Source organism: Amblyomma mixtum, chromosome 2 (assembly GCF_055824585.1).
Source record: "Amblyomma mixtum isolate Tamu chromosome 2, ASM5582458v1, whole genome shotgun sequence".
Lineage (NCBI taxonomy): Eukaryota > Metazoa > Arthropoda > Arachnida > Ixodida > Ixodidae > Amblyomma > Amblyomma mixtum.
Window position 1 is genome coordinate 61741792 of NC_143013.1, and position 23975 is coordinate 61765766.

Consider the following 23975-nt stretch of genomic DNA (forward strand, 5'->3'; position numbering starts at 1 on the left):
CATCGCCATATTTTCAGGCTAATCGCTCAAAAACGGTAGCGCTAACTTTCGATAATTGCGTGCGCACGCTAACGCTATTTCTCCGTCAGCGTTCTGCGCGTGCGCACACAGGACCCGTTATTGCACTAATTACGCAAAGCCCGCAATACTAAAACTCTATTGCATCTATGAATACAATGAGGCAGTCAATAGGCGCTCTCAATGCGTCACATTGTATCCGCGCAGTAAACCTAGGGCGATTGTATGGACAATGGCATCATGATGTTTGCACCTGCTGTTTACTCTAAGAATTGGTAGCTTAAAGGCTGTCTGGGACAAAAAAGAAACAAACAAATATATGACGGGAGAACGGCCATTTTCCGTTCCATAAGGTGTATAAAAGTGCACTGGGCTTATCGTTGCTAGACATAATTCCAGGTGCTGGCAGGTACAGCTGCATTTGCTGGAAGAATGCTCTGTATAACGCTGGTTGTTCTCTTGTGCAGCGTTGGGACAAATGCTGCCAACCTCGATCATCTTCTTGATGTAAGATCGTCTGCTTGATGCATGTTGTGGAATCCCTTTATTGCTTCATGGCCGCTTTTGTCTGGCAGGGTAGTTCTTGATTTCTCCTTTTACTTGACTTTTCCTTTATTTGTTCCTCAGACAGTGTCTAAGAGGAGGCCAAGGCTAAAGGCTAAGAGCCTGGGGAGGCCTCGGCTTTATATGATGTTTCTTCATTTCATGTGGAGCACAATCCGACGTGCTGGCGCGATCAAAATATTGAGGGACATGGGAAAGCGAACTAAACTGAGTTCTGCGCCACCTAAAGCCGCACGCCTGTTCTATCATCCCTCGCAGGCAACTCTGCCGCCTGCCTCCTACTTTATGCGTGCCGTACGTAGGTACTTCGATCAGAACCTGCGCAAGATGCCGCTTCGATATCCAGCTAGCTGACGGCTAGCGTCTGTTGTAGTGGCTGTGAAGAAGAAAGCAGATAGCGTGCGCCTATCGCCACGCTGCAAGTCTGCATTGAGGGGGTGGGGGGTGGGGTGGGGGGTGGGGGGGGGGGGGGTAGTTATGCAGTTTTACGTCTTACTGCATTACCAATATAACCTTTTTTCTGCGAAAAAGGCGCTGTGTGCTTGTATGTATGTGTGTGGCAGCACCTTCAGGAGAAAGCTCCCGCCGAACACGCCTTTTGACTTCATTATGTGTTAAATTTACCTAGTTATCAGTAGTATAATCGAAATGCCGCACCAGGACTTGATCGCATTGCTGGCTAGTCCGGAAACACGAACTCGGTTTGTTTGTTGAAATAGTAATATACAGGCACCTAGACAGTTGAAGTGGCCGGACAGCCGTGCGGAAAATACGGTAAGGCGTTGCCGTTGCTACCATAGTTGCTACCTTGCCAGGCTTGCCTAGGCACATTTGCCGGACGGCAGCATTTGCCGCATTTAACGTGTTTACCTGTACGGTGGGGCTAAAACTTCCTAAAATGGGCACTGCAAATTTCTGGCTACTCCTTGACGTTATCCACCAATTAGACGACTTCCAGCGGGTGTGTGCGTTATGAGCCATCTGGAAAAAAGTAATTAAAGGAAGCGGATCTTGCACTGAATATAACAATAACTTTCTAGACATGACAGTGCACGCAACATCTCAACACTAGGGATCGTTCTTATAGCACATTCAAAAGTTCGTAATTTTACTTCGGTGCCCAATCCTAATGCTCAGTTCTCCCCAACGTCCATCAAATGGGAGACTTTCTGCGGCTACCACTCAGCACCATCACCGACTTCGATCAGGAAAATATTGAATAACATAATCTGGCGGGCTAGTTGGTGGGAATCCATACTAGGAAAATATTACCCCGAGATGGACGAGGCAAATCGGCAGCCCAATGCCACGGCATAGCCCAGGAGGCAAAAGTCATGACGTATAATTTTGCGTCCACCAGGACAGATGGAAAACCTCATTAAAAACTGGAAACGATAAGCAAGCGATTTGACCTGCGTAACTTAAAATTCTTTCATGCGATACGACGGTAGCTGGCTTTTAAGTCGAGACAGACACCACCGGGCAAGGTATATATATACATGAAACAGGCCGCGCCGCGCAATGATGAGTGCGCGACGCAGATGTGATGAGGCGAGCCGTAGTACACCTGCTGGCTATATTTCGAGTTATTGATAGTAAATCATAACTCAAATGTAGGCTCCACAAAAGATAAAAATAGGCATCTCCGTAGTAAGCGGAGCGTGGCCCTTCGGCGTCACTCTGGCCGCTATTGCTGCTTACAACTGGTTACGAAGTACAACACTGACGATCCCTTACCCGAATTATGTGGTTTATTAGCTAAATCAAACAAAACCAGCCGTATTCTGAGTTCAGGTATACTTAACAGCACCAAGCTGCCGGGCAGCGTCCACAAGCACCGCGCAGTAGCCACAGCATCATTTGTACGCACAGCCCAAGATGGCGTCGGTGCGAGCTTTTATGTTTGGCTCATACGGGGTGCCGCCAGCAAAGTAAGATGGTGGCGACCTCGCATATATTCTCCGTACAAATGAGATCTACGTACAATATTCTATGTACAAAGGATATCATTGTCTTACATCTTATGGCACCAGTTCCGCTGAGTGGGTGACCAGACGTCCGTAGTGGCCGAGGGACAGGCCAAGAGAGTGCGGAGCGACTGCTCCCCTCGCTTATCAAGCTTGCACCCCTGTCGATTTACTAGGCCGCAGCCGGGAAGGAAGGGTCTGGGGCAACGAACGGAGGAGGCGATGGGAGTGTGGCTCGTACTTCGAATACTCGGCATGACGCGGGCCCCACAACCTTGGTCTAATGATTTTTTTATTATTATTGTGCACTAGAAGAACACTGAAAGAGAGAGACAAAGAAAAGGAGGATTATCATTAGCAAAGAGAAAATTATTATTTTGAACAGTGAAGCCACTTCTGAATACAACGCAAACAGCAGAAAACTGTAGAGCTGTTGCAAAGCTAAACGCGCACTATACGAAAGCTGGTTGTTATTGGTCATTAGTGCTGCAGACGACGCGGATTTATAATTAATTCTCATCAAATCAGGAAAATACATCATCCAAACTTGGTATTGAATAAGCAAGACTGTGGTATGCCATCTCTGCGTCATATTCCAGTACGAATATCTCGACAGAACCATTTTACGCTGCGCGTATAGCGCTGCAATAGTGTATATAAGCTATCACTAAGAATGACTGAGTTCAAAAACATTTAAGTTCTCCTTTCACACGATCTGGTCTTTATTCAGCATACAATCAGCAAAGCAAGAAACCAGAGGCAATATATTTAAGTTGGTCATGCGGAACCTTAGAATCACTCCTCACATGCCAAAACGTTGGCGTGTCAAAGCCTAGAGAGACCACGCGCACTTAGAGTACACGTGCACCTTGTGGGAAAACCGTCAGATGTCTCATCCAAGAAATCGAAGCAGGGTGGTGTTGTGTTAGGAAGTTTAAGCTTGATATTCGCGGGAGCTAGTGTGAGGTAGATGAAGGCTTGCGTCAGAATCGAACCTCCCGAGAAAAGGCGGAGAAAAGCGGTTGAAACTGAGGCATGCACTTTAAACAACTTAAGATATGAAGGTTAATTTAACTATAATAAGTCCACCTACCACGACTGAGGTACGAGGAACCACAGAAATCAAACTTGAGAAAAATTTTTTCGGACACATTACAAAAAATTCACATTTCAAGAAACAGTTTTAAATTGCAACATGTTACCAGCTATTGTATCAACTGACAGCTGTCGTTTCGTTCAGATTATCGATAATTTATGACCACAAGAATTATTCTTGCCTTCCGATGTTGTGTAGTGCCTGAATAATATGTTCCCAACTTTCGAACGCTTTGTTTTTAGTTGTCATGTATTTAAATTTTTGTTTGTAGTTTCTTGGTGACATTGCATTGTATTATTAATTGGGCAGCATTAGAAAGGTCTGTGCAAGCGGAAATGAGGACTGCAGTCACGAGTGGCCATCTCGGATATAACAAACTGGTTAAGGTGCTCGGCTGCTGACCCGAAAGACGCGGGTTCGATCCCGGCCGTGGTGCTCGAATTTCGATGGAGGCGAAATTTTGGGGCTGTAGAGCACTCTATGGAAAAAGAAATCGGATAACAATACGGGATGGGAGGGTGTTTCAAGTTTTATGAGGGAAAAGTAAAAAGAAAAAGCTAATGATGTAAAACAAATTATACTCAAACAACATTGTTACTTAACACCTTGAGCAAAAGTAGCTTTACCTCACTTAAATACTCGCCTAATGAGTCCAGTCAATAATTTGTTTAATGGAAGATAACTGAATTTTGATGGTTGGTTGGTTTATGGGGTTTAACGTCCCAAAGCGACTAAGGCTATGAGAGACGCCGTAGTGGAGGGCTCCGGAAATTTCGACCACCTGGGGTTCTTTAACGTGCACTGACATCGCACAGTACACGGGCCTCTAGAATTTCTCCTCCAAAGAAATTCTAGCCGCCGCGGCCGGGATCGAACCCGCGTCTTTTGGGTCAGCAGCCGAGCACCATAACGACTGAGCCACCGCTGAGCTATTGAAGATATACTCAAGCGCTTCATTTGGAAAGATGGCGATCGTTGACAGATACCGATAAATTTCGAGAAACAATATCTCCAATATCAACAGATTTCTGTCCTCTAAACAAAGAGTGGATAAAGCACACCTTCACTCGATGATAGCTACTGCGGTTGCGCCCATAGAAGTTTAGAGTATGGGCTGTAGCCGCTAAGGCTTTTTTTTTTTGCCAGGTTCTTTTTTAGCGCGTAAAGCGCCTTTCTAATGAACAGCAATCTCGCAGATCATGCCTTTGGAAGCTTCTTTTGGTGCCCTACCACTACATAGGTGAATTTTTTTCCGTATGTCAAATGGCGGAAAGGCAATGACATTACCTTGAGTAACTCAATGTATAATTCGGAATGAAAACAACCTAGCCTCCTCTAGGCGACCCGCAGAAATGCTGCTTCTGTTTCTTTACGGTACTTTTACAATTTTTTTAACTTACGTTTCGTGCTGCCCCGTATGAAGTATATCCACAAAAATCGTCTGCGAATGCATTTAGAGGAGCTTCCAAATCACTTCAACAAAGCAGACGAAGCCTTTCTCAGCGGCGCGATAAGCTTTTCAGAGGTTCGCACATGAACCCAATATTGTCCTCGAAGATTCGCTTCCGGTGCCTCGTCTCAACCGCATAGCCCCTACACATGCCGAGGATGTAGAAGTCTCGAATTGCATACAAGGCAGACAAAGCTGCTCTTCCGTCAGATTCGATCAGTGAGTGCGCGTGACAGCATGCCAAAGCCGGAACCGAAACTCACAACCAAAGCTGGGAATACGCTTCCGGGCTAGAGGCTGGTCTATCAATCCAGCCCGATTCCGCTTAGGTGTATATACAAAAGGCGTAGACATTTGTCATCATCAAATATTGTGGCTTTTATAGATGGCGCTGGTCTATCAATCCAGCCCGATTCCACTTAGGTGTATATAAAAAAGGCGTAGACATTTGTCATCATTAAATATTGTGGTTTTTATAGATGACGCTGGAATGGCCATAGACAAAAAAGTAACGCCGATGCCTAGTTACACGCGGCACGCAGACCGCACACCTTACCAATACGACGAGTCCTGTTAAAGAAGCGGTCCAGCTTTTTCCATAACACTGCAGTGAGCTTCATCATTAACGCGAGTAAATGAAGGTCAGTGCTCACACCTGAGGTTATCTTCTGGGCTACATAATGTTGAGACTGTTCGTCATTTCTCGCTAAAGAAAACGTTGATACTCAACGTGCTATTCTACATGTTATCCCGTTATTTAAGGAACGAGGGCTTCTATAGTATTCACAATCTTTTGAATGTTTCCGTGAGCATCTAGCGGTAAATCCTAATCCCAAAATTGGTTTCGCTTTCGCGCGGGTGAACACCCGATAAACAATCCTTTTAGGGCCTACAACTTTTGTCTTTTTACTTGTAAATGTCTACAAAAGAACTGTTCGCGTGCAAGAAAGTTTGGTAACTTTATAATCATGTCATTACGTCAACTTACCTTGCTGGTTTTACAGTTCATGATAAAACTTTTCAAGGAAGTACTTCTCCGAACTGGGCCAATTTTTTCACGCAAAAATAACATTGTAAACTGTAGAGTTCAACGCCCCGTAGGGACACACGAGAGATGAACGCCGCGTTGCAGGGCTCTGGATTAATTTAGATCACCTTGGGACCGTCAACACGAGCTGACATAGCACAGCACATGGAAGTTTTTGTATATTGCTTCCATAGAAATGCGGCCATCGCGGCCAGGTTTTGATCCCGTCTTCTTGGAATCCCAAAGCCCCAAAGCCACTGAACCACCTCGGAGAATAACGCATAAATGAATTCTTGATCATCCCCTCATACGCCTTGGTGCCTGCAGCGCTGAAGACACTTTGTAGTCTACCTCGCTGTCGAGAATAGTGGAAGCATCAAATTCTTTGCAGGAAAGGCGTCGCGCACTCTAGAACGATTCAGAGATGGTGGCAGCCGCACATGAGTATTGGCCGGGGAGTAAGGCTGCTGAACATGGCCCTCCCTTCGGCTGCTTCAGCTCTTTGAGCTAGCTATTTCAATTTTCGATGGCCTTCCTGAGTGCTTTCGCACCTTGAAGTACCCGCTAGCAATCGTTTTCTTAAGTGGACAGCATGCGCAGCTTACCTCGCTGCTTTTGGGACTTTACGGGCTGCCGCACTATCTTGACATGCCGTACCACTCGCCTCAGCGACGTATTCAGCCGCATTGCCCACCTTCTCACACTCGTTTGCGGGCTACATACTGCTACCAAAGCGAGCCTTTATATTTCTCGACTCTTGCGGCTCCATCGCACAGACAAGGAAGTACCCCTACGGACGCCGAGCATTTAAGAATACAGAACCGGGATGAAGGCGACGATTTATAACACATTGAGCTAGATGCGAGAGGCTACGACTATGGTGGGTGTGGTCTGAGGCACTGGAAATCGCAAATGTTTCTCATGCTCCGGCAGAGGTTCGAGTCCAGCCCGAGCCTGAAATATGGTAAATTTTTTACCTGTTGTAAGGCATTGAGATGGAAAATTTCGGAACGTTTCATAAAGGCATGGCCTCAATCATGCTCCACTTCAGGCTCGCGGCTTCAGGACTATATTCTTCTGAGATTGCGAGCTAGAAGCATTTCATGCGTTAAACCGGACAAAGGACAGAAAAGTGTACAAACACGAGCTCTGAACTTTCAATAGTAGTTGACTGGTTTAACAATTATATTCAGGGCGTCCGAGCTAAAAGTAACCAATATTTTAAAATAGAGCGTTCTACGTGGCTAAAACCGACTAAGTGATTTTACGAGCTGCTTGGCGCAGTCTCCAGGATTTTGTTCCGACTGCCCAGCAGATAAATAACTATGACTGTTTAGCTAAGATCTAGATTATTATTTTAAAAAATGTTAAGAGGAAATTTCTAGATATTTTTTTCAAAAACAAACGGCTGTAATCCTTGGAATAAGTTTGAAAAAACTTCATTTTTCTTTTTATAGAGCCGCAATGTTAGACAACATTTTGGTACGTGTTACATGGCTAACGGTGAACAACAATTTAAATTATGAAGGAATGTGTTCGGTTGTCCGACGGAGGCACATATCTGTCTCCTGTTAAGAGAATACCGAATGCTTAAGTTAACGGCTATGCTACGGCACCTCCCGAAAGATGACATGGGATCGCAGAAGGTAGCGCCATTCTTTTATGTGGCCGCCTTCCTCATCGCTTCCAAACTTCCTCGGTATTTTTCTCTTTTCTGCAATCGTGGCTAGCTCACTGTGACCACTTGGTGCACTGCAGGATTAACGGAGGTGTTATTTTGCTTTAAGAGACGGTCACTACTTCAGCGCACGCGCACGACACATCCGGGTGATGGTAGATTGTGCGGATAATTTACCCAGTGAGTGAAAAACATTTTTACAACAGTGACAGATTAATGTCTAGCCGCAAAACTTTTGCAATTCATCGCTTTATTAAATCCGCTGAAAACTTTTGGCCTTACTCCAGCGCTGGCAATAGATAACCGGCAAGCAGATTCGTGCAAAAGCCGGAAGGAAAGGGAAAACGTTACTAGGTTCTTAGTACAGAGGAGCTTTACACCGCCTTTTTCGCTCACTTTTGCGTCCGTACCTGGCGACAACACTTGCGTCACTATTCTTAAATAGATTGGTTTGGTTTGGTTTATGTGTGTTTAAAGTCCCGAAGCAACTCAGGCTATGAGGGACGCCGTAGTGAAGGGCTCCGGAAATTTCGACCACCTGGGGTTCTTTAACGTGCACTGAGATCGCACAGCACACGGGCCTCTAGAATTTCGCCTTCATCGAAATTCGGCCACCGCGGCCGGGATCGAACCCGCGTCTTTCGGGTTAGCAGCCGAGCGCCGTAACCACTGAGCCACTGCGGCGGGGCTATTCTTCAATAGAGCTCTCTTGGCAACTATCCAGATGCAACCTCCCCTGGATAATAATAAAACAACCAATGTATTTAAAAGAGTACGGGCTACACACGGCCAAGTATGCATAGGGCCATACACGGCCCTCTACGCGGCCCGCTACAAGGCATTCTACACTGCCGTGTACACGGCTGTATACACGGCTGTATACACGGCCGCGTGGCTAGGAGGACGTGTTATGCGTGTTATCCAGGCAAGCGTCAAAAAATAGGAAGACGACAAAGAGGAAAGGGTAGCGGACGGATAAGAAGGTAGTCTGGATAGCTTATGAGGTATCCTCTGTGGAATCGATGGGAGTGCGTTTCTCCAGCAGTCGCACTGAGCGTTTTTCTTTAATAACAGCCTTTCTCGTTTTTTTTTTCTCGGCTCTAGAACACTTATTGAGCAGCTGTAGGTTCTTTAGATGTGCTATTATTGGGGCTGTATTTTTATATCCCAATGATTTGCAAAATCAACAGATGTGTATTATAGATGCGTATATCACAGTATGTTAACCGCCGCTGTGTTTTCCTTCAGGCTTTGAATACGACCGAAAAAACATGGGTGTTGCATAGAAGTTTTGTGGAGCAAATTGAAGGCAAAAATCAGACGTGTGTTTATTACAAAAAGGACACACTGAATCGCACTTATTTTGAATTTACTGAGGACTACATACTTGGCCATGATGCGTAAGTACTTTAATCACTGGTCGTATACACTTGAGAATGAGAATGGGGCGAGAATCCCATTATGAATGAATATCTTAGTGGCGGATCCCTGGTCATCGATTACCTAATGAACAAATAAATCAAATTGTTTTTTTTTCATGAACAAATAGTGCTTGAAGCTTTTAAATTTTTGCTTCTCGTTGGTTGTCTCTTGTGTATTTGGGCGGCCAGCGTAAATATGCTTTCAGTACAAGCATGAGCAGAAAATAGCTGAGGTGACGTGCCATCAGAGTGAAAGATGACGCTCGGCGCTGCGGTTATGAATACCCCTATAGCAACAGCGTCAGGTTCGTTTGCAAACCACGGCGCCGCGCCGCCGCGTGGAGCAATGTCGCCGCTACGGTGCCGTCACTTGTGCTAACTTTTCTTGTGCACATCTGTACCTTGGAATATAAGTACCGTGCATTTGGTAGTTAGTTGCGCATGAGTCAATTTCTTTGGAGCAAAAAGCCAAGGTGCAAGCAAGTGAGCTCGAAAGCTGCGCAAGGACGGATGGCAATATAAGGACAACGATGAAAACGATCGCGGATGCAGAACTAGTTGTAGTTTATAGTGGTATGATTTACAATCCGAGCATATCGACCACCAGGGCGATCAGTCGCTGCTGTTCTTTCCCTTCAGCACCAAGACAGTCGAGCAAGGTGGTGATGGAAAGAGAAGAGAGGAAGGGAGAGATAGGAACCCTACTGCTCTCAGCTGAGCTATAGAAGCGGCAATGGGATATGCCCGCATAGGTCGAGGGGCGGTTCGGACATAAGCGGTTGGATCGATGGCGATAGAGAAAGAAACGGGAAGGGGTAATGACTATATTCATTTGTAATAAGGGAGCAATTACTCATTCACATCCACCCGAGCGCAGCCATACGGCTACAAAGAAAAGCTATACAGCTTTCACATAAAATTCGCAGTTAAAGAAAAATTCGTCCTGGTCCGGGGTTCGAACTCGGGACCACCGCTTCACCGGAGCAGTCGCTCTACCAACTTAACTAACCGGGACAGCAAGCTTATGGTAGGGCGAGAGCGAATTGATCATTAACTCGAAGTGGGAACTGTGTTGGTCAAATATTCATTTGGATGTGATGAAGAAGGCGAGCCTCCGGCCCTGTGAGTGTCAGATGAGGGGAATGGCTGAGGCGCTTGTCTAGACGGATCTGGAGGTAAACCTTCTTGATGGTGCGGCGCAAGGAGAATCTCCCACACGCTTCAATCATCCGAGGGTTTTATATAGAGGATCGGCGATGCCAGTAGAAGAGTGTCGCGGTTGAGTTGATGGGCCAGCTCATTGCCGTCAATCCCTGAATGCCCAGGACGCCAATGGAGGAAAACGCTGGAAGGCTGCAGTTCGGAGACCGCTAGTTCGACCTCGTGTTGGAGTGGAGGCGGTAGGCTATGCTTTTGTATGGGGTAGTTAGTGGCTTGAAAGTAGGAGTAGACCGTGTTCGTAGAAATGGAAGGAGGGCAGATAACTGGAGGGTATGCGCGATGGCAAGGACCTCGAGGGACAGTGCTTCCGAAGGGCGTAGATACGGCCCGCTGGTGTGGGTTTCAGGTGCGGGAAGGTGGGCATGGTACAAAGCGTAGCCGCAGGAACCTCGAGGAGTCGCGTAAGAGGCATCAGCGCTGCCACATGACGACGGCTGGAATGCAGGACGCGGGATTTAAGTTGGACGGAAGGGGGGATACGAAGGTTGGTAGCCAGGATGGCGATTGGAGAGTTAAACTTGAAAAACATTTGCTTTGCTATTATGTTGCTATCTTGACTGATTTGTTTTTATGTTTTCTTTTTGTCACCACTAGTTCATTTTGCCATCAAGCTAAAACTCATTCAAAGGCAGTAGTAGCAAAATAATCAGCAGTGCAGCGAACGGGAGGATTGCGGCGGTTTAATTTTTTAGGTATTGTTATGTATAGTCAATTTTTGACAGGGACAGACTATCGTTTATTTTCTCACTCACATATAGTATATGCAGCCTTGTGCTACAGCTGAGAGCGTCGAGCTGACAAATGCGTTTGGTGGGACATTTAAAAAAGTCTAACGAGACTAGAAAAAGGTCGCAGTGTGATTAGCTCCGGCTGAATCCCGCAGACACGTCAGTGTTAAGTTCTTCCGTTGACATCAGGAGGTGTTCCTGTCAATGAGCCGTGCATGGAGCTCGTCGTGAGAGATGTTGCAAGACCGTAACTCGTTGTGCGGGCTACTGATTGCGGTTGTTGAGTGTGAAGAAGTTTCCGATCGAAAAACCCTCGCTGTTGAAATAAACACACAAAAGAAATTTTCACCATAGGCCGTAGGAGTAGCCATAGTATTAGTCATAGGCTATTCTGTCTCTTTAGTAGAAGCCTGCATGAAAGGACGACTCGACGCCCCCGTCTGTAGGGCATGGTGACACGTCTGCGTATCCTTGACATCATTACTCAGTTTTTAATATACGATCACAGAAGCTAACCTTTACTAGGACGAGGCTCATTGCTAACAAACTTTGACGAAGCTAAACCTACCCTTAAGAGTACAATATGATAGCATTAGAGATTCATTGATCGCGGGGAGTACTCGTACCACCACGGACGCAATGAGGCAGCGGTTAAGCGATGCGCCGCTGGTCCCGCAGGTGCCTTTTAAAACGCCGTCCCCAGTCGGGCTTCTCAGACCCATGTTGCTCCTCCCGAGCTACCGTGTATGAGCCTCATTTTTGGGCAGGTAGTTCTCCGGGTGGCTGTCTATCTTTCGGCCAATGAGCTGATGCTCAGTGCCACGGTGGACAGACGACCGTTGCACTGAATTTATTTAAACTAATTTCATTTCTTTCTGAAATGATGGACAAGTTTCCCTCAACTCGGCGGACAGGATGGCACCTGCTCACCTTGGCAGGTTGGCCACCTGCTTTTTCATGACAAGGACGGACGGATGCCGGTTTTTCTCGAAAACGGGACCTTTAATGCTATGGCATTAAAACATAACGTGGCTGTTCTTTGGCACAGTTGAAGCTTGTATTGTTTATTTCTACACCATTTCTTCGATTTTGTAATTACAGGTATCAACGCCGTCGTTTCGCCAAGCTGGGCGATGACGGCCGAGGGGGGCCCTTCATGCATGTAAGCGACTCGCCAGGTAAGAGGCGGCATTGGGTCACTGTTTATGGAGTGCTCTTTCTTCAAATCGCTCGTTAGAGAGACAGTATACTGATATTTATCAATGATATTTCGTTTTAGGCAGTTGAAAACCCCTCGCCCAAATAAGCGCATACCCGGCTGCGGGGCCGAGAGACAATGCAGAATTTAAATCTGAATTTTTTTTTTATGGCAATGTCACTTTTCCGTGGTGACCGGAATCTGCAGACTCTGATGTTACAGACGCGACTACCGCGTCACCTAGGCTCAGGCACAAGTAATCAGTTGTTGCACTATTAAGTGCGACAATAACTCATGTGCGTAGGTTTCATTAAAACAACAGTTCAAGGTTTCGGATCGTTTTAAAAAGAGTTTCAGTAAAGTAAGACTGTTGATATCGACCGCATGCGAGTATACTTCACAGGGTTTAAGTATCAGTGTTTCTTTCTGATTGGCAGATGCGCTCCTGGTCTGGAACAAAAGTATTCTTTGCGAGTTTTCAATAAACCCTCCTTGATAGTCAGCACTGATCATGTATCCCTCATTGTCTCATGTCACGGCACTGTTTATTTGCATAAATATTTTCATACTCACAACCGGCAGTCGACCGTTTTATTAAACTGGCTTATGCTGTTAAATAATACTTTCTGTTAAGGACTTTCACAAGGCTGTTAAAATGCATTCCATATAAATGGCACGCCAGCGCTGCCCTCATTTGTGATGATAAATTCACCAGTAAATTCAACAGTATAAGTATGCAACAGTAAGGAAATAGACATTCAGTACTATTACCTAAAGCTCTTGCCTTAAGTTAGCTCTTGCTTTAGTAGACGATGAAGAGGAATAAGATGACCTCGATAGATTACAGAGGCAGTTCCAAGAAGCGTTCAACGTGCCCATCTCCCTTTTTTTTTAGTGCCGCAATAATTTCTCGTCTATCCGCACTGACTCAAGAGGCAAACTCGCCCCTTTAGCGAGCACAGTACAGCATCAGTCGATTTGGGTAATTAGGCGAAATGTGGGTATGTGCGCTAGCATGATGTCAATTGTCGGTTGCAGCTACAACCTAATAGGTGGTACCAGGCTACCACCTAAGTACAACCACAATTCCTTCTTCCGTTTAGCTACTGTGCGAGCATCATTCGAACCACGTTCTCCTCTTAACCGCTGCTATACCGCTGCTGCTCATTCTGCTTAGCTCGGTGCGCTCAGGGGCGGTGCCGCCAAATTAGCGCCCCAGGTGCTCGCCTGGTTACCACCGGCTACACCTTGGCAAGTCAGCCACCCGTTGGACAGGTGAGCAGTGGCGCAGTGGTAAAAGGCTGGTGCTGTGGTATGCGTTGCCATCGGTGGGACTTGGGTTGCTTGGGTTTAGTTGCGACCTACGTTGCTTTTCCCGAGCAACCTCTCGCGACTAAATGGGCTGTCGCCTGACACAGTGGGCAAGTTGCCCGCCACCCGGTGTGCAACCGAATGCGCATTAGGTGCGCTAGCAGTTCGGTTTTCCCTTCTGTTTTGTGCTCAGATTCACTGTTCCGGGATGGCAGTTGTTCGGATAGTGATGATGGGATAATGTCCATATACGCGAACTGGTCGTTCTATTTATTCATAGATCCCTGGGGGTCTTCCTGTACCATTCCTGACGCAGTGGTGCAGCGGTCAAGAAAAGATAAACAGCATGATGTGGGGGCCACACGCTACCAAATAAAATTTATCGCATCAGTGGCGCAGTGGGAGCGTATCATTAGAAATAGTAGTCTGAATCTCAGTGTCATCGTAAGCTTATGACCAGTATTTGCTGCCCTAAGCGTGGCATTTGAAGCGCTTTTCAAAACCTCCGCCTTTTCAACTTCTCCATCTTCAACAAATGCGTGCAGTGGGCGCAGCCGACGACATCTGCGGAAAGATGACGGCTCGATAGGCCCATTTGCAACGCTAATTTTTTATGAATTTAGCAGACTCTCTAGATTGTAGTGCCTGCTTTTCTTCATTGGAGAGCTGCGCTGCCTACTTGTCAAAGTCATCATCACCACCTAGACCTGATGCAGTGACCTGCTTGGCGTTTAGAGGCATTGGTCATGTGTCGAGAAGAGCACTCGCCGACCGTTACAATAGCTTATGACTTGAGGGTTCTCTTTGTAATGAAACGGTTTGTCTGTTAATATACACCTACCGATGGATATATCGCACCACCTTTAAAGCCTGGCTCGGTAATGAGGCCTCCGTGCTGAGTTCACGACTCTTGATGAGCTACTGCAGCTTTTCCCACAACTGACGGTAACAGAAATGCCACGCTGTGGCAGGAAACACGCCACCAAGTGCGTTCCGTGCGGAACGCTTGTCATGTATACTGTTCCGTTTTCCCGCGGCAGAAGAAACGCTATACCAAGACTTCAAGCTGCATAAATGACCGACCCAAAGAGCCCTCAGCAGCTGTCTTATCACTAGTTGACGCCGGTCATATGGCGTAACATTGTAGGTAATGTCACCCCACATTTAACGCGCCCTTGCTAGTCATACGCGTGGCAGGGCAACAGAGGTATTGGGAAGGGATTTGGTATACACAGGGTGGCTGACATGTAAGCGCCCCGTCCCTAATGTTGGCAAACTGTTTTCTGACGGCTCCAAACCGGGTCTTTCTTAAATCCCGCCGTACTAAAACACGTAGACCCGACATTCACGGGCAGGTGCAAATTCTGCGTGCAGTATGCTGACCTATACCACATGGTGCGGGCCTGCCAGTTAAACACAAATACAGCAGTTATAAATCAGCCAACTAGGGAGGGCTGGGAGGCGGCCCTGTCCAGCTCGGACCTGGAGGCCCAGCGGGCCCTGGTCCAGAGAGCACGGGCAGCGGCGGCAGCCAATGGCGTCCCGGAATAGGGACTGCCACCCAGGTCAACGCCCATCCACAGCTTCCCTTCCCAATTCAATACAGTGCAACAATAAATGTTTTCTCCTCCTCCTTGCCCTGACACACGACACGCAAGACTGTCGAGGGCAGAAGTGTTGTCTGGAATGAGGCACCTGCGAGGATTGTTTGGTGGAGCGTATATATTTCTTGTGTGTGCATGCTGAGGCTTAGTTTACAAATAGCGTTTTCCTGTTTCCCTGCATCACGTTCATGTACTTTAAATGTGCTAGTTGTCATAAATTCGAGAGAAATTTCATTCACAGAGCAGACAACACGTGGTCATGAGGAAAGCAGTCTGAATCTCAAGGGACAGAAAAAGCTTAAAAGAAATTACATTTAGTAATGACGTTAGGGAATTCGCAGGCAGTATACGGGCGTAGTTCTTGCGACGAGATGGACGTAACTGAAACAAGCAGACATTCACCACTTTCCTTCAGTATAGATCTCATTCGAACGGCGGTTATATTGGTCACGTTGATGATGCATAGTCGTCATAGCATGGTTTACACTGATAACATTTTTTTACCTGTGTATGGTGAAATAAAAATCTAATAACATCTGCAAAGAACATGGCCACACGTTTAATAGATTTATTTCCAGGTTTTCCTGTGTTCGGGTCCTTGAATCGGCCTTCATGTTTTTTAGCTTTATAAGAGACTTGTTTCATTTCATTTCAGGATCACTGAAGGTCACAAGATACAGGCTGAGGTTCTGGGACCCCCGTGAGTCGTGCGCTGTTTACACAGTTTTCAAGTTCAGTAAGTACCATGTTTCCTCTCACCATAACCGCCGCGGTGGCTCAGCGGTTATGGTGCTCGACTGCTGACCCAAAAGACGCGGGTTCGATCCCGGCCGCGGCGGCTAGAATTTCTTTGGAGGAGAAATTCTAGAGGCCCGTGTACTGTGCGATGTCAGTGCACGTTAAAGAACCCCAGGTGGTCGAAATTTCCGGAGCCCTCCACTACGGCGTCTCTCATAGCCTTAGTCGCTTTGGGACGTTAAACCCCATAAAACCATAAAACCAATCTCACAAAAGCTACCTAAGCCAATTAAAAATGCACAGCGCCATGCATAACATCGTTCTCATGGGCTTGCGGAAGCCGATGAAAACTTGCATCGGCTTGCGGAAGCGATTTCGTGCTTGGCCTAAGCTACGGTGAACTAGGAGTAGCCTAAGCCGAGGCCAAGCGCCGCCGCCGTTCGGCACTACGGGTTTCTTCTCTGATCGCCTGTGCTTCAAATACCTGGACACGTCCTGGCGCTCGGAGCGAGCGGACGCATCTTATATGCGGTCTGCGATTTTCCGGCGATTTCACCAGTTTCCGGCTATTTACAGCCACCAATTTTTCACAGGACGGCCCGCCACCCATCCGGCGTCACCTGTGGGATTTCTAACCACTTTCAGGCGAGTGCCTTCAACTTTACGGCCGATTTGCGGCCACGTCCGACCGCGGGAGCTAGGCCTAACGGCTCAGCACGCCTAGTGCGTGCTCTGCTCCCAGCTGCGGCGGCGACGCCCGCTTCGCCTCGACGGCGCTTCCCTGCATTTCAACATGCAGTACACAGTCACCGGCACGGATGTTACCGCCGCGGAGCTGGCCGATGGCACTTGGACGGCGCTCGAAATGCAACGCCGCTACAGACGCCCGCCACCACCGGAAACGCCGCCGGCCACCACCCAAACGCCCGCAGCCACCACTGTCCTGTCAGACCAACGACCCCGCGGCCGTCCACCTCCGCCGACTAAACGACGACCACTTCCTCGCCTGCCTTCGAGGACTACAAAATCGTCTTCCGACCTCAAGGTACCGTCGACCTCAACGCAGTCGGCCCGGCCAAATTGGCGATGGCCATCTACAACGCCGCCAAGATCGACGGCCGCCTTGCAATAACCGCCGATCAAGTCCGCATCCATCCTACAAACAACACTGTCACCATCAGCACACCGGACAAAGAACGGGCGTTCCTGTATGTTAAAATACAAAGTTTAACCATTGACTCCAACGCCATCCTGGTAGCCACGTATGCCCCAGCCCCCGATGACTCCGTGCGAGGAATAATCTACAGAGCCTACAGTCACAAGACCGACGCTGAGATCCTCGCTGAGCTCCAAGCTCGAAACCCCGATCTCCCCATAGTCGCCGCACGCCGCATGGGCCGCACACGACATTTCGTGGTGACTATCGCTAATGCCAAGCTACCCCGCTACGTGAGGTATCTCGGCTTCACTTTTGAGGTGTTCCCCTACAAAAGCCGGCCGGAGGCATGCTTCAACTGCCGGAAGCTAGGGCACAGGGTGGATGTGTGCCCCCACCCACGAAAACCAACCTGCCGACGCTGTGGCGCAGCACATGACGCTCCTCCAGCTGGCCAACCGCCCACGTGCCAAGCCTCATGTATCGTCTGCAAAGGTGGCCACCCGACAGGCAGCAGAAGCTGCAAATACCGGTTCACGTCCTCCACTCGGCCCAAGTCTTCCCCATCGGTCACTGACGCCGATACCGGCTCCAACTCGACAAACCCCGGACGCCAGTCCCGGTCCCGAGACCGCAACCGCGGCGACCACAACCTACTGCGGGACGACTCCTTCCCACCGCTCGGCAGCGACAGCCCTTCCAGCCGCACTCGCAGCCGTTCCACATCCGCCTCACGCAGCTCTCGGGCCAGCTCTCAAGGCCGGCCGGAGACCAAAGCAGTCAAACAAGTTGGATGGAAGACTCCTGCACAAGTCACCGCTTCTCCACCAGATTCACAGGTAAGGGAGCTGGCAGACATGGTCAAGGAACTACAGCTACAATTGGCCAAAGCAAATGCCAAAATTATTAGCCTAGAATCAGCACAGGCAAACCCCAAATTGCAACCGCAGCAGGTGGCTCACGCTCCCACATCCGACCCCGTAGGTGATCCACGCATGGACACTGAACAGTCTAAACGCAACAAGCGCAAAGCACCTCCCCCCTCCTCACAAGCAGACATAGATGCCAAATTCGAAGCAGCTGATACGCGAATGGCCCAATTCGAGGGCGCCCTCCTTCGACTAGCCCCCACCATTGACCGTCTAGTAGAAAGCTGCGCCACAATGGCAGCCAACATCCAAACCCTTCATGCCAGGCTCGATACTCTCACGAATCCCCAGATATCCGCAACCCCTTTGAAGACGACAACCCCTCCTAACTACCCAGCACCCATTATTGTCGCCACATCGGAGAGTGCAACCGCGCGCTCACGTGCAGGCGGCATTCTTAAATCACCCGTCGCGCTATCACAGCGCCCCGAACCCTACGGGAAACGCGATGGCTAGCTCCCCCTTCACAGTTTGGCAATGGAACTGCAGGGGCTTCAAGGCGAAGCGGCGAGCCTTGGAGCACACCCTGCAGGCCCAGGCGCACACCCCCCACATCATCGCACTTCAGGAAGCCTACATGGACACGAAACTTACCAGCTACGCCGCATATAACCAACAAACGACACCAGACCAACGGCCCAACACCGCCATCCTGGTCCACCGAAATTTAGCAGCTAATCATATAGACCTTAGTTACCCCGAGGTTCCGCACATTTTCGTACAGGTCCTACCGAACAGCCGCTCACAAGCCCCACTCCACATCCTCAACGTCTACAGCCCCCCTAGCGACAAAAGTACACGAGTGGCAACACTCGTTCGTAAGGCCTGCGCGGCTGCACAAACAGGGATGCTACTCATCTTAGGTGACTTCAACGCGCCGCATACCGAGTGGGGCTACCCCCGCAAAGCATGCGGTCGTAAGGGAGCCAAAGTGTGGGAGACAGCCCAAACACTGGGCCTGACACTACTTCTAGACCCCGACAGGCCTACTCGCATTGGAAACAGTGTCACACAGGACAGCTGACCCGATCTCACTTTCAACCGCAACATCCCAAACGCACGCTGGGAAAACCTCGGCATGAACATAGGTAGCGACCACTATGTTCTCAGCACAACCTTCACGGCTACACACAGCAAAGCCCCCAACCGAGCAATCAGGCACACTAACTGGGACGCCTTCCGATACGTGCGCGCCAAACGCACTTCGGGCCCCATAGACGACCTGAACACATGGACAAACTCGCTGCTCGAAGACACCGCCAATGCCACCTCCACGACTACCCAGGACGAGGATGGCCCCTCTCCCGACGCCAAACTCATACACATGTGGGAGGCCCAGCGCAGTCTTAGCGCTCGCTGGCTGCGCCAAAAACACAATCGATCCCTCAAGCTCCGTCTCGTTCGCCTCGAGCGAGAGATCGAAGCTTACTCCATCAAACTGAGTCAGGAGCAATGGCATCAAACCTGCGACCGTCTTAACGGCCAGTTAGGATGCAAAAACTCGTGGTTCTTGCTCAGACATCTACTGGACCCAACTCACACCAAATCCACATCTCACAAGAACCTCACCCGTGTCATACACGCTTTTCAGGGCACAAATGAGGAACTCCTCGCTACCCTGAAAGACAAATACATCAATACTTCCACTGAAATTCCCATTCCTTCAGGGTACACGTGTGCTCAGAACACCAACATGGACGCCGACATCACGGCAGGAGAAGTCCGCGCCGCCCTCAACCAGATTAAAACCACCGCAGCCGCTGGCGACGACCACATAACCAACAAGATGCTTCGTAACCTCGAAGATCAGTCCGTCGAGGCACTCACGGACCTCTTCAACCAACACTGGCATGAGGGTCGCCTTCCAGACACTTGGAAGCATGCCAAAGTGATTTTCATACCTAAGCCAGGCAAACGACTCGAGCTGGGCAACCTTAGGCCCATCTCGCTCACGTCCTGCCTGGGAAAGGTCATGGAACACGTCATACTCAATAGACTCCACACTCACGTAGACCAAGAGGACCTTTTTCCCCCCACTATGATCGGCTTCAGGACCGGCCTCTCCACTCAAGACATTATGTGGCAAATCCAACACGACATCCTCGATCCGAGACCCATCCGAGCTACACGAACTATCCTAAGCCTAGATGTCAGCAAGGCTTTCGACAACGTGTCACATGCTTCCATCCTGGCAAACCTCTCACAGATGAATGTAGGCACTCGCACTTACAACTACATCGCCGACTTTCTTCATAACCGTACAGCAGAACTTCACATTGCAGACCTCCACAGCGAGAAGATCACACTAGGCACCCGAGGAACACCACAAGGAGCAGTCCTATCTCCGTTCCTTTTCAACACTACAATGAGAGGCCTCCCTCCGCTCCTGGAAGAGATACCTCACATTAAACACTCAATATATGCCGACGACATTACCCTGTGGACCAACTCTGGCTCTGACGGGGAAATCCAAAACTCCCTCCAAACAGCGATCGATAAAGTACACTGCTTTGTACAGGCGAACGGGCTCACATGCTCCTCCACGAAGTCAGAATTATTAGTCGTCAGGGACAGACGAGTTCGCTTGCCAGTCCCCGACCCGCAAGAACCTATTGTGCTTGAAGTCGACACACATCCCGTACCTCCGGTCCGCACCATCCGCGTTCTGGGTATGTTAATACAGAACAACACGCAAAACTCGGAGGCCATTCAGCGCCTCCGCACCACAGCCAATCAGATCAACGGCCTTATCCGCCGCATCAGCACCCGCCGCAGAGGTATGAAGGAGGATGACCTCTGTCGGCTCACGCAAGCTTTCCTCATTAGCAGGATGGTCTACTCCTACCCCTACTATCACCTCCGCCGGAAGGACGAGGAAGCTGTGAACAGCATTATACGTTCAGCGTACAAAGCGGCACTGGAGCTACCTCAGTACGCCAGCACACACCACCTCCTCCAACTCGGCATAAACAACACGCTCCCAGAACTCATAGAGGCACACAAGACCGCCCAAATCCACCGCCTCTCCCGCACTAAACACGGGCGGCTCATACTTGACCGTCTCAACATCAACCCCATAGGCGACGTCCACCCCACGACGCCCATTCCGATAGGGGTCTATAGCCGCCTAGTTATAAAACCAATCCCCAAAAACATGCTACCTGGCCGCCATGATACGCGCCGTCAGCTGAAAGCCCAAGCACTAGATGCCACATACCTTGCCGACGAACACGCAATATACGTAGATGCTGCACGGCAAAGTGCCAACACATACGTGGCTTGTGCAACCACGCCACAATCTACTCTCGTCACCGCCGCCACACTAGTAGCTCACTCTCCGACAGCGGCAGAAGAAACCGCCATCGCGCTGGCCATCGCTGACCCACGTAGGCGCACAGTCCTAAGCGACTCCTAAAGAGCGATACAAAATTACTCGGCAGGTTTTATCTGCCACCCCGCTGCACGCATCCTTCGCTGCTGCACTCTCGACCATAAGATCAACCTGGTTTGGGTACCCGCCCACGCGGGAAACTCTGGAAACGAAGGGGTCGACCGACTAGCCCGAGGACTAACCAACCGGGCGGCTGGCCCCACGGACCCAGACGCTCTTGCCGAGGCTCCCCAGACCTTTGCCGAAATTACCAACCTCTACAGAGAGATGAGACGCCAGTTCCCGCCTCCACACCCCGACTTGAATCGAGCGCAAGCCAGCTTGCTCCGCAGGTTGCAGACGTACTCCATCCTTAGCCATTCTAGACTTTCACTCATCACAGACGGGGAATATGACCCCGTCTGCCAAAATTGTTACCAGGGAGAAATCGTCACCCAGGCACACATCCTCTGGGGTTGCGCGGGAAATCCGCCCCCTCGAACCTTACTGCCAGCTCCCTCCGAAGAAGGATGGAACCAACTCCTCAAAAGGCCAGACAAGAGCCTCCAACTGGCACTCATTTCGTGGGCCCAGGAAGTCGCCCCCACCTGGGGGCCACACCAAGCCCACCTGCCCTAAATCCCTCCTATCTATGGCAATAAAGTTGTTTCTCTCTCTCTTCAAATACCTGAACAGCTTCGCTCAAATTTAGCATTGCCAAGTACTGTAATCGTCAGCCTATTTTTTCTCCGCTCTGGCTGCAACGCTTATTGATACTTTTATCCATTTATTCTCCTGTGCATTGATTCCTTCTGTTTCTTTCTTTTTTTACAGGCAGAGATGAATGTGAACTTCACGTGAGGAACTCGAATATTAGAGGAACTCTTCAGCAATGCAAACTGTATTTTACAGATTACTGTGATCGAGAAATGTACACGGTCTCTAAGCGTGATTGTAAAAATTAAAAGCATCATCATGCGGAGAAGTATGGCTTTTAGTTCGTTATTGCTTCCCTGTGTGCTAAGTGGGAATAGAAGGGGTTACAAAGCTAGGGAGGCACCATAGTTATCGCACTCTGGGTGAGCATCTAAAGTGCGCCCTCAGGGAAGAATGGGTTCAAAAAGAGGGACAGAGAAAGAAGTACAGGTGAAGACAGCATGGTTTAGGGTGTGCGTGGATGTTACCAACCCATGTGCGTTCATGCCTTTATTGAATAAAAGAGGTGAGGCTCCCTAATGAGACCCGCAATGGGTGGCGTCCTTATTCCGGGACCCCATTGGTCGAACCATCAGCTTAGCCCTTTTGGCCAAAGCCTTTTGGGCCTGAAGTGCCGCAGTGCATCTCGCGTCTACGCACGGTGGGCAGCTCAGTGGTCAGCGCCAGCGTCAACGCCAATGAACACAACGAACGCTGACGGCCTATGGCTTCAGCGCCGCGTTTCTGGCACAACGTTGTCAATGCCAACGCATGCAGCGCACATCTGCCAGTAGCGCCACTTAGCTTAAAGCATGGTTGAGGTGTCCACTGTTCCAAGAAGGCAGTTATGCGCCTTCCCTCTGGTTCAGGTGTCCATCGAGATGTGGACACCTCGCCCTCACCTCACGCTACGTATATTCTGGCATAGCAGAGCTAAGCCATTGCCAATTTTTTCATCATCTGGTTCGTACTTCCAGATGCTCGGCGCCAGTAATGATCCAGCCCTGACCTTTCAATGCAGCCGGATAAGTGAAAAGATAAAAAGGACTGAGTACGGCACCAGAAACAGATTTATGAACCTGTATGCAATGCTGAGAATGCGGCCAAGACGGCCGAGTTCGTCGCTAAGACCAGTGAAGGGCAGGGGCCGTATTCTCGCGTGCTTGGATCATCCCGGTCAATTGGATAGGCTAACGCGATTGGCCAGAGTGCGGGCTGTCATACGACGGCCAATCGCGCGAGCCCATGCCAACTGTTCTGGAAAATCCAACCACGTGAGAATCCGACCTCAGGGGAGCGCTACGAGAGGGGCGCTTAGCGCGCTGTCCAGCCAAGGCCCACGTTATATGTTCACGCAAGAAGGGACACACTGATTTCCGCTCGGACCAACCACAGGGAAAACTTGCATTTGGCGATTTTGCGGACGGCAAGTATCTGTTCACTGTCCAGAGGTTGTCACTGCGTCTTGCTCTTTCAGTGCGGCAGTGTGCATCCATAAAATGCGTAGCGAGTGAGTGTACGCAAAAAATTTTTGTCTCCGTTCCTTTTTCCCGTCGAGCTAAGTGCAAAATGTTGCGTTGTGCGAACAAAATACCTGCTTATTGAGCGCCATTGGCAATCGGAGGATGCAGCAATCGCCATTAGTCACCGTAGAGCCGTGCACAGTTTCGTACATGCTTTTCTTTTTTTTTTTCAGTGCATGTCTGCCCTTTATATCTGCTTAAAGATTCCAGAAACATTGCTTGTAATCATTTAGGTCAAGGGGAATGGAGTAGCCCTTTAAAGTCTTTTTACTCTACATGC

The 23975-nt window shown here is 49.2% G+C and overlaps 1 protein-coding gene across 1 annotated transcript; it reads left to right on the plus strand.

Annotated features, from left to right (window-relative positions):
- The first annotated feature begins 450 nt into the window (after positions 1 to 450).
- LOC149359518 (uncharacterized) lies at positions 451 to 23180 on the plus strand. The gene is made up of 6 exons (XM_089567691.1): positions 451 to 525; positions 9049 to 9200; positions 12272 to 12348; positions 15939 to 16019; positions 22311 to 22377; positions 23150 to 23180. Exons 1-6 carry the CDS (start codon positions 451 to 453, stop codon positions 23178 to 23180), a joined length of 483 nt encoding a protein of 160 aa, XP_089423817.1.
- The last annotated feature ends 795 nt before the right edge of the window (positions 23181 to 23975 follow it).